Genomic DNA, 12,303 nt, shown 5'->3' with positions numbered 1-12,303 from the left:
TATCACTTGAAACTAAGAAATCAAGTGTTAGAACTCCCACCAATATACTGGCCAGATACTAATAAAAATCAAAATTACATTAAAATTGCTATAATATAAAGAGAACAACATCAAACTTATTGTAAAGCTTGCTTGACCACCAGCAATTGGGGAAATATGTGAAGAACTATTTCTTAATAAAAGTATTTGGAAAAAGTCAACTATCACATGAGTTTTTGAATGACAGGCATGCAATAGCAGTAATTTTGTGTGTAATATAGACATATGTGCAGCTTTTTAAGTATGTGTGATAGCAATAAAATGCAATAGTGGAAGGCGTGATAGCAGAGGGTTAAGTGTATATGAAGATTGTGCTGACAGCACTGGATGGGGCAGAAACATGGAACATAAAAGAGGAAAAATCTAAATTTGTTTGAGATGAAATACATACATATATATACCAAGGCTTTTTCCCCCTTTCAAGGGAGGCAGCCAAAAAGGGAAAGGCATAAAAACACTCCCACCCATTTCATCCCTAAATACACTCCACACCCCTCCCACCCTCCCTCTCATCTGAGCACCTCCTGGATGACGGGTCATCCCTGCACCTTGCCCACCGCCCTGGGTCAGAAGCAGTGTCGCAAGACAGCACATCCACAGCAAGGCCGCTTCATTTAATCGGCGACCCCCCCTCTCCGTCCCCCCTTGCATATAAGGAGAGGACGGGGAGAAATCCCTTCGGGCTGCGTCAAAATTTACTCACACATACTACCCCACCCCCCCGCCCATTCCTCCTCATGCAATCACATCATCATCCAATACCTGAGAAATATGGCAGGGGTTACTAGGCTGGATAGAGTGAGAAACGAGGCAAGATGGAGAACGGGGAGTGGAAAGGGAGTTGGGAGATAGGGTTGGTGAAAGAGTATTGGGATGGTTTGGATACATGGAAAGAATGAGTGAAAAAAGATTAGTAAGAATGGTGTAGAAGGCAGAGGTGGAGGGAGTGAACATGAGGGGATTACCAAGGATGAGATGGACAGATGGAGTAAAAGGGGCATTGAGAAAGAAGGGAATGTCTGTTGAGGAAGGAAGGGAGAAGACAGAAGATAGGAGTGAGTGGAGAATGGTTGTGTATGGATGATGCTGTGATGCATGGAAGGGAGTGGGTAGGGTATGGGGGAGTGAGGGAGTATGTATGAATGGTATTTTGACGCAGCCCAAAGGGATTTTTCCCCGTCGTCTCTTTTCTGCATAAGGGGTTGGAGAAGGGGGGTCACTGATTTAATGAAGCAGCCTTGCTGTGAATATGCTGTATCTTGCTGCACTGCTTCTGACCCAGGGCAGTGGGCTAGATACTGAAGGAGCTGAGAAAGGAGGGAGGGGTGGTGAATGGGAGTGGAGTATATGGGAATGAAATGGGTGGGAGTGGATTTATACCTTTGACTTTGGCTACCTCCTTTGTACGGGGGAAGATGTTGGTATATGTATGTACTTCCAATGGAAGGGTTTGGCCATTCAACTTTACTAGTGGATGTTTCTCTGATTCAAGATTGACTAGATTTAGTAATGTTACTGATGAGTTTTAAGAGGAGGCCTCTATCCTATTATTTATAAGCCATTGTTCTAATTTGTTTAAGAAGGCTTGGGTGTTCTTAGCAGCTATTTTGTTATTTTTGTCCTGTTATCAGTGTAGGTGAGTGCTTTGGTGTTGTGATTTGAATCTGTTGTTAGATAACTTATGAAGAGGAAGCTTTGCATTATTCTGCCCTGTCTACCAACTAAGAGGTTTGTTAATCATTTCTTCTCATTGTTGTAGACATTTATCTCTATGATCTGGACTGGGCCCAAGGTCTCCATAAACTTCATATTTAATTAACTGTATTTCCTTTTCATATAAGGAATGACAACTCCTATCCACCTACTACTATATGTTAATGATATAGAAACAGTCCTACACAACTACAATACAAATAACAGTCCAAAGTTTCTTCCTAGAGATCTATGGGAGTGTCTAAGGACCACTATTAGTTGGTTTGTATGTTTATTCTACTTGATGTCAGGCGATGTATTTTAGCCCCTAAAGCAGTAGTTCTACGAGGACAAGCTCAACCTGCATAAATGACAACATATGTGTTGTTACCTGTCTGGTGTAATGAAGATCTCCAATAAATTTGTCCTTAAGAGCCTGCTCCGTTCGTGATGTTAAGTCACCTTGCAATTCCACCAATACCCACTGTGGCAAACCATCATCCCCAATACTGAAATAGATTAACAGTTTAGTACTAATAAACACATAAATAATTAATCAAAATTTCAGATAAGTTCATTAAAGTGTACATGTCTAAAGTATCTATAATCAAAGATGTCTTTGATAAATGCTTGATATTTACAGTTGGTCCTCATCACACATAATCTATTCACCCATAGTTGGTGATCTGGGTTTTATAAAATTAATTGTACATGTCAATGAGTATGCTTGAAATGGGTATAATTTCTTATACAGCCTTTTTATTTTGTTTTCAGACTGTGTTGATGTAATTCGGTCAAATAAAGCCTAAAGAAAGGTTCTGAGTGTTCTATAAGAATACCACACCATGATTTCATTTTTACATGGTTGAAAAAGTTTAATTAATCTCAACAATTAGAAAAAAATGTACACTGCAAGTGCCATGTTACCCTAGAGGAGGATTACATGCTCACAGTGCAGCTCCATCCATCCATGCACCTATCCATCAGAGTGCATCTCTTTTGTTAAGTACAGATCCACATTTGTAAACATGCAGCAATAAACAATACCCATCTATACTCACTCTTATGTAGAATGGCTCCTGAACATATAGCAATATGTTCAAGACTGTAATGACATTAAATGAAGAAGTGGAGCTGTTGTTATTATAGACTGTAGTTTATCAAATCTTTAAAGGCAGAGTTCAGAGAATGCAATTTTTAAAAGTCACCTATTTAATATAAAGTTAATTCCACCTCACCTATAAGATTTACATTGTTACTTCTTAAAATTCTGCTGCCACTTTCTTTAAGGACACAGTATAAGCATCCTTCTTTATATTGTGACTTTATAAAAAACAGCATATGACAATGAAACTGCAGTGATAATAATTATGGCTATTCTAAAAATAAAAAAATAAAAATTGTAACTACTTGGTACATTCTGAGGATTACAGGGACCAATAATGGGTTACATGTGGTGGTCCTGTGAGATAAAGTCATAGAATCTCCTTTATAACAATCTGTCATTGTGATACTGCTGTGTGACACCTTGCTACCTGTCTTCAAAACCCATCAAAACCCTCACCTTCATCAAGAGGTGCAGTTCCAAGGGGCTGACACTTGCTCTCCAGACTGGGTCCAAGATCTATCAACTTCAACTGTATTTCCTCAATCTTTTCACATATGGTGAGCTGACAATTGGTAAATGTTCCCCTCCTCCTACTATTATAACCCAGTGACACCCCCTCCTCCTACTACTATTAGCCAGTGACACAGAATGTCCCAAACTAATACATACGTACATACATATACCAAGGCTTTTTCCCCCCTTACAAGGGAGGTAGCCAAAAAGGAAAAGGCATAAAATCATTCCCACCCATTCCATCCCTGAATACACTCCACACCCCTCCACCCTCCCTCTTATCTTAGCACCTCCATTTCTTCCCATAGATCTGTTGGAAGACCCAAGAACCACTGCCAGCCATTGTTGGGTTGCAGGTTGGGTCAGTGAAGCTTGAAGCAACAATTATCATTACCATTCTCATAGGAGAATTACATATTCCCACTACTGTAAATCTCACCATTACAGAGTACATGACCTACAAATATTCATTTTACACAGCCTCAACACAACAGAAATTTTCATTTAAGGAAAGACAACTGAAAAAAAATCAAACTAGACTAGCAAAGTCTTCTACTAGCAGAACTGGTTTGGGGAAAAAAAGAATCAAAGGAAAAATTTTTTTTAACCCCTTCAATACAGGCCAAAATCTCGCAGGCAGCATTAGCTGCCAGACGTGCGATGTTGCGTCATAATACTCGCATTATAAAAAATAAAGTCACTGCTGTATTAAACGTTTTCTCTTTCACCCATGAATTTTGATAACCATAGAAAATATGATGAAGCCAGTTTACAGAGTATGGGGGTCACGCAGGTACAACTACAATAAATATAATCAAGACGCCGACGTCAGCATCCTCGCGTACCCACTTGCTCCTCATGACGCCTACATAGGCATCACCGTATGGAAGGGGTTAATGAAACTTATACACACATATGCCAAAAGACAAATTGCTTTTTTCTATTTCACTCTGAAACACATCTCTCACCAAATCAGTCATATATTCCCATAGTCCAGGCAGTACTTCTGGTATTTTTTTAGAAGCGCATATCTACACGATATCTATATACAATAAAAAATAAACTTTGTCAGGTGTCAATTCGGTCTCTCAATGCCTAACCCTCCCTACGGTAAAACGGGGACACCCGTGTCTCCATCTCAGAGTACACTCACATAAAGGTATTTCGCACTTATTAAGCCACACACGTTGTCATCAAGCGGTTGACCGGTGAAATGCCATAAAGAAGAAGTGGCAACGCCATTTTTGGAAATGGGTGACAGATCAGAAAAAAATTCCAAAAGCCGTCCTGCAGTCCAATAGACGGTATCTTTACCAGCTAAGGATCGAACATAGTCAAACATTCCCCGCTCTATATGCTAAAGTCAAATCTTTCACTACCAAAGGGTCGGTAAGAGAGTTTCATCGAAAAGTCCTTAAATTTAACAGCACTCTACGGGAATTAAAAGACTTTAAATATTGTGATGAAATGTTTGACGAATTAGAGATTTTTGACGGGGATATCAAGGACGTGGCTTCCGACAATTTTATGAAACACTACTTTGCCAGATACTCAAATTTTGTGAAGAACGGTGCTAAAACTGACCACAGAAACTATCAGATGCACTATCTCGATATGTCATATATAGCGTTTGTATGCTCCAAACGAGTGAACAAGTATTGATCTCCAAGAAAGATTTAGAGGAATTGTTAGACTTAAAGTTTAAGGAAAAATTTCAAGTGTTGGAAAAGAAACAAGAAGAAGGAACAAGAAGAAATGAAGAAGGGGCAAGAAGAAGTGAAGAAGGGGCAAGACATCATCATCAAGGCGGTCAAGAGATGGAGTGACAATGATGGCAGTGATGATTCGGAAGGCGAAACTGGAAGGACTCCATCACGTAAAAGACCTAAAATGTCCAAAGATGTTGTTATTACTGATTACTGATGTTGAATAAAAACCTATATGGATTTTTCTCTTTTATTAACCAAACCATACATTAAAAAAACGTGGGCGTAGCCCTCGCAGCGCCGCAGGCCAAGCACCCATGACAAAGCCATGGCTGGCAAAGCCAGGTGCTTGTAGTAACAAAAAATTAAGTATTAATTTTTGTAAATTATAATAAATCAACATAACATACATTTTTCTTGACAGAAATCAATAACAGAATAAGTTGCTAAAAGTGATACACTAACAAATGGAGGTGTGGCAAATGCTTGAGATGCCATCTTTGTATTAATAGACGATGACCCTGATGAGTGCATTACTAAATGCAGTTAGGTTAGATTAGAACAGACAAATTTATCATACTTTAATTTCTTTGACCTCTGCATTTGTGAAAACAAAGATGGTATTTCAAGCACCTGCCACAGCTCCACTTGTTAGTGTATCACTTTTAGCAACTTTTTCTGTTATTGATGTCCACCAAGGAAAACTTATATTACCTTGATGTATTATAATTTACAAAATTAATATCTAATTTTTTAATGTCATATTGCACAGTTATGCACTTCTAAAAATGTACCATACCTCATCAGTATAAGTCAAATTCTTATGGGCAGCATCAGCAACCTGATGTACAATGATTCAATGATGCACCACAATATTCACATCATAAAATATAAAGTTACAGCTGCATTACTTGTTATTTTTCACTCTGAATATTAATAACCACAAAAAAATTATTAAACCAGTTCACAGAATATGGGGATTCCTCAGCTACAACTATAAAATAAATATAATCAAGACGCCAACCTGATATGCTTCTACTCGAGACTAACAGATATAATACAAGAGAGGGATGGATGGGCAGATTGTGCCTATCTAGACCTACAAAAACCATTTGATAAAGTACCACACAAGAATTAATAAGAAAATTAGATTCCATAGGTGGCATTGCAGGTAAATTATTAGAATGGATGGAAGACTTCCTGAATGGGAGAAAAATGAGGGTAGTAATTAGAGACAAATACTCAAAATGGGAAGAAATGATTAGTGGTGCTCCACAAGGGTTGGTGCTGGCTCCAATTGTGTTTGCCATATACATGACATGGATGAAGGAGTTGAATGTTATATGAATTTCCTTGCAGATGATGCAAAAATACTGAAGAAAGTAAGAACAGAAGAGGACTGTGATTCATTACAATCAGACCTGGACAAAACCTGGAAATGGACTCAAAAGTGGGAAGTGAATTTCAATATCAAGAAGTGTAGCATAATGGAGTTTGGAAAAAGTAAACACAGAATTTAAAAAAAAAATTAAATTGGTGAAGAAGAAAACAAAAAAGTGCACTCGGAGAGGGACCTTGGAGTAATAATCAGCAGACATAACACTGGATAAACATATAAACAAAATAGTCAGTGAAACCTTCAACCTATTAAGGTCAATGAAAGTGGCATTTGATTACTTGGATGAAGATATTATTTAAAAAATATTAGTTACATTGATTTTACCAAAACTGGAATACGCAGTGACACTATGGACACCCAGTACTAAATAATATAAGGAAACTAGAAAGAATACAGGGAGCAACAACAAAGTTGGCACCAGCTCTTTCCAAATTTACATATGAACAAAGATTATTGAAACTGGAACTACCAACACTGGAGCAGAGAAGAGAAAGAGGTGATCTACTGACTAATTTAGAATCATGATAGAAATGGAAATCCTTGATAGGAATGATTTACTAAAAATACATACATACATATACCAAGGCTTCTTCCCCCTTGCAAGGGAGGTAGCCAAAAAGGAAAAGGCATAAAACCATTCCCACCCATTCCATCCCTGAATACACTCCACACCCCTCCACCCTCCCTCTTATCTTAGCACCTCCTGGATGACGGGTCATCCCCGCACCTTGTCCACTGCCCTGGGTCAGAAGCAGTGTTGCAAGACACAGCACATCCACAGCAAGGCTGCTTCATTAAATCGGCGTCCCCTCCATGCATAAAGGAGAAGACGGGGAGAAATCCCTTCAGGCTGCGTCAAATTTTGCTCACACATACTACCTCACCCCCCATCCCCCTGCCCATTCCACCTCATGCATCACAACATCATCCATATACAAACATTCTCCATTCACCCCTGTCTTCTGTCCTCTCCCATCCTTCCTCAACAGACATTCCCCTCTTCCAAAAAGCCCCCTTCACCCCATCCATCCACCTCATCCTAGGACGTCCTTTCATGTTCACTCCCTCCACATCTGCCTTCCATACCTCTTTTACTAGTCTTTCTTCACTCATTCTTTCCATGTGTCCAAACCATGTCACTGTCATTTACTAAAAATGAATATGAAAAAACAAGAGGTCATGAAAAGAAACTCAAAAAGAATAACTATAGAAGAGATTGGAAAAAGAATAGCTTCCCACACTGAGTGCTGGATATCTGGAATAACTTAGATAAAGAAACAGTGTATGCAAATACTATTCAAGATCTTAAGAAAAAACTTGATGCTGAAAGATACAAAGACGGGTCACCATGAGCATAGCTCCCTTCCCGTGTAATACAACTAGGTAAATACACACCTCATGATGCCTACGTAGGCATCATTGTATGGAAGGGGTTAATTCCAACCTACCCAGTATACATTCACTGAAATATAATTTCTAGAATGATAAGTACAGTTATCCCTCTTGTACCCAATTACACCATATCTGGGGATGTTTTTTCTGGGTATTATGAGGTGCCAAGATAAGAGGGAGGGTAGAGGGTGGAGGGGAGTGGAATGTATTTAGGGATGGAATGGGTGGGAATGGTTTTTATGCCTTTTTCTTTTTGGCTACCTTCCTTTTAAGAGGGAAAAAGCCTTTGGTATATATATTTATTATTTGTACTATGTCTAAATTCTCTCAATTTACACCATTAGTCTGCTGTTCCAAAAGAAGAGGAAAATTGTGCTGACAATTGAAAAGAAATTAAATCATCATCAAAATGGAGTAAGGTAGTCAATTTTTTGGTACCTTACAAGAATACAACATGCCACCCAACACCTTGTCTATCCTCAAGAATAAGGGCAGGGAGCAGTATTGTAACACAATATTAAATATATTTTCATGTTTTATATTCTACTTTTTACTCAGTGTATATATATCTAATGAATAAGATGAAAGGAGTGGATTAAACGAATGTCAAGTTCATCTGGGGGAGGGGGGTCATTGCAACACATCCATGATTTTCCATATCCCCGTGCCCCTTTGGCTCTATTTACCTGGATGTGAAAGATCTAATTCCGGTAAATTTTTAGTTATGCACACCTATATACATACATACATACATACATATACCAAAGGCTTTTTCCCCCTTACACGGGGGTTAGCCAAAAAGAAAAAGGCATAGAAATCACTCCCACCCATTTCATTTCCCATATATTCCACTCTTCTCCACCCTCCTCCCTCCCTCCTATGTTGTAAATTATAATACATCAATGAAATATGCAATTTTCTTGGCAAAAATCAATACCAAAAAATTTGCTAAAACCAATTTACTAATGAACAAAATCACGGTGGTTGAATGATACACCATGTTTATTTTGATAGATGCCGAGGTCAAAGAAATGAAAGGATGATAAATTCATCTATTCTAACCTAACCTATATTTAGTAATTCAGTACCTCAAATTCTAAAGATCATCTGGGTCATCATCATCATCATGGATGCTGATGGTCTGATTATTACTGTACCTCCAGCAATTAACAGACAACGGCAGAACCCCATGTTCTCTCATAAAGTCCAAGGAAGCCCTATTACCTTTGTAACAGTGTTTATCAATGTCACCTGGAGTTGGAGAACACCTGGTCCACAGCATGAAAGCCATCATCTAACTGACAGTCACTGGACTGGACAGATGACAGCATGTCTGTACTGTATCCTAGTGGCTTTGTTCATTAGTAGATTTGCTTGTAGCAAGGTTTTTTTCTTTATTTCCACCAAGAAAATCTCATACTATGTTCATGTATTATAATTTACAAAATTAATATTTAATTTTCTATTGCTATATTGTGTAGGTGTGCACAACTAAAATAATACCCTAATTTCTAGTACACTCATACCTCAATTTAACGGACCTCACTTTAACAGATTTCGGATGCAACAGACAAAATCTGTAGCTTCCGGATCGTCCAGAGCGACCGGACGCGATCCGATGTTTCCGCAGTTGACCGCCAGATGACCTATGGTCGCTTTGTTTACAACTGTGCCGGAACACGTGGAGCTGTTTGGTCCGTGTTTTTCTACCTTTTTGGCCCTGTTTTGTGTGTTGTTTGAGAAATAATTCAACAGTTTTTTTTAACCATGGCACCTGTACATCCTGTAGAAAAGAGGAAAAGAGTCAATTTACCAGTATCACAGAAGCTTGAGTTGATTAAAAAGTTGGAAAGTGGAGTGTCGGTGAAGCAGGTATGTGATGAATATGGAGTAAAGAAACAAACTGTGTCTGATATTCGTAAACAAAAGGAACAACTTACCCAATATTCGCTGAAGTATTCGGTTGATAAAAATTTTGGACTTGGTACTCTTGGGGTGAAAATTTTGGGCCAGATCCCAGGTATTAACACTAACAGATTGGATAGTCTGCTTAAGCAAAAGTACCGTACTGTATTCATTCCTCATTTTTTTGTAACGTAATCATTGAAATACAGTAGTATCGGAAACTTCAGACAATCGGGTATATTGGACCGGTGTTCCCCCCTTTTAGTCCGTTAAATCGAGGCATGAGTGTACTTATTAAGCCTTTCAAGGTCTATTATAGCTAAATAAATTACACAAAAACTTGTTCATCTTATTGCAACTTATCATGTCAACTGCTGCAAAAAAATTATCTACTACAATCATTTTCGTAAAAACTACCCGTGGCACGATCTGCTGCTCAGTGACATCACAGGAAGCGTTCATTTTTCAAGCATCATGAGACTGTCTCATGATGCTGACTATTGAATACAAGATTTAGACTAATGTGTCCAGAAAATGATTGATGAAGAGGGTCATTTCTATATGTTGATGATCTAGTTAGTTATGTGCTACCATCTTGTTCATTATTAATATTCTTATTTTTGCTGGAAGCCCTCACACACAACTTCTAGCTTTAAATGTACCCTAAGAAATTTCATGGAAAACCTTGACATAACTTTAAATATCTAGGAGTAAAACTGTAAACTTCACAGTGATTTTAACTTTCAAGTCTATAAATACTGCCCTTAATTTCTTGAATAATATAATCAAAGGTGTTGCATGAGTTCCTAACTTGGTATAAATAAAAATATATACTTAGTTCAGTGCTGCCAAATATTGGCTGGGATTCCTAAATAACTTTATATTTACTGACTGGGATGCTGATCCAACACAGTCATCATGCTATGATGCAAGAAAAAAAATAAAAAATAAATAATATAAAAATAAATAAATAATGACATTCATATGTACATATCACATATGTGTGTATATAGTGGATTATATAAGCTACCTTAGATTTAGAATGCCTACTAGGCAATAGTTACCTTTGAAAATTACACTATCCAAAAATATATTTCATTGACTAACCGTGACACTGCTAGTCAATGAAATATATGACACTGAATCAAACTACACTGTCAGTCTGACTGTGGTTTGATTCAGTGTTCCAGTAGTCTTATTACATGTTATGATGTTGGCTTTCGTAGTTTTGAGTAAAACAAAAACTAGGCAAATCTGCACCTTGATAAGCAACCAGAACACGATGTAAATAACTGATGTCCAAATCTGGAAAAAACATCTTAGTTGAATTCAAATTCTGGACATGAATCAACATTATAGAACATATTAATGTTCTAATCTTCCAAATGAAATAAAATATAATATTAAAGATTCGTGAATTGTCTAAATTTCCACACTTTACACCTACATCTTAATTGGTATCTGCATCTTTATGTCGAGGGTGAATGATGAACTTATATGAAACGTACTTGGTATCGTATGATCTCTAACCTTGAAATTTTATTTACAAAGGCGCCAATTCTTTCAGGGGGTTTTGTTATGTTTTTGTCATCGATGAAATTAAAAGTGTATATCCGTAAAGTCAACTGCTACGTTTTTATGAACGCCACTTTCAAGAAAACTAAATCAGGTAATAAGGAAGTTTATTTGGCATTGCATCGATGTACAAGAAGAGCAGATAATGAAAAGAACACATAGTTTGAAATAACTACAATTGCCGAGGATAACACAAAAACATGTAAACTAATTTCAATTGTGGTCCTGCTCAGTCATTCTAGCAAGGATTTCCCACAGAGCTAGAATGTAAATTAGAAGGCTCACATCAGTTCATCCAGTAAACATCGCATTGTCGCTGCTCTGGTTGCGTTGCCATCTTAGTGATGGCTTGTATTGCGGCGGTTATAAACACTTGGCAGGGAACGATCTCGGGAATAAACATAAGAATGAAGGAGACTGCAAGAGACCATAAGTCCTACACTAGGCAGCTCCGTATCCATCACCACCAGTCATCCCCATTCATAAAGTTGTCTAATCGTTTCTTAAAACAACTGATAGTTTCAGCGCTTACTACATGGTTAGTTTATTCCATTCGTCGACCACCTTATCAGTAAACAAATTCTTGCCTATTTCCTTTTTAAATCTAAATTTGTCCAGTTTATAACCATTACTGTGAGTCCTGCCCTGTTGTTTTAATATGATGACCTTGTTTGCATCACCCTTGTAGCCTTTGATCCACTTGAACACCTCTATTTGATCACCCCGCACTCTACGTCTTTCCAGAGTGTAAGCCTCTTCTCGTAAGGTAAATTTCTGAGTTCATGTATAATTTTGGTCATTCTTCTCTGTACTGATTCTAGTGAATTCATGTCCATTCTGTAGGACGGAGACCAAAACTGTACCGCATAGTCAAGGATGGATCTAACTATCGCTAGATAGAGTTGAGTAATTACCTCTGCACTTCTATTCGTTACCGTCCTAGCAATGAAACCTAATGCTCTGTTAGCTTTATT

At 37.9% G+C, this 12,303-nt stretch overlaps 1 protein-coding gene across 2 annotated transcripts in view; it reads right to left on the bottom strand.

Moving 5' to 3' along the window:
- The window catches only part of LOC143022219 (chromosome transmission fidelity protein 8 homolog), a 29,689-nt gene extending 18,034 nt beyond the window's left edge, over positions 1–11,655 (bottom strand). Inside the window, exons 1-2 of one of the 2 annotated variants that reach the window (XM_076180328.1) lie at positions 11,615–11,655; positions 2,123–2,240 (exon numbers count right to left, since the gene is read on the bottom strand). In XM_076180328.1, coding sequence (XP_076036443.1) covers positions 2,123–2,240; positions 11,615–11,640 — 144 coding nt within the window. In that variant the 5' untranslated portion in view covers positions 11,641–11,655. Of the gene's footprint in view, positions 1–2,122; positions 2,241–11,201; positions 11,342–11,614 lie in introns of those variants that run through there. The other variant, XM_076180329.1, reaches the window with a different exon arrangement.
- Positions 11,656–12,303: the final 648 nt, after the last annotated feature.

This window comes from Oratosquilla oratoria, chromosome 44 (assembly GCF_046742065.1).
Source record: "Oratosquilla oratoria isolate Oo_2021 chromosome 44, ASM4674206v1, whole genome shotgun sequence".
Lineage (NCBI taxonomy): Eukaryota > Metazoa > Arthropoda > Malacostraca > Stomatopoda > Squillidae > Oratosquilla > Oratosquilla oratoria.
Note: the sequence above shows the minus strand (reverse complement) of the source record. Positions and strands in the feature narration are given on the sequence as shown.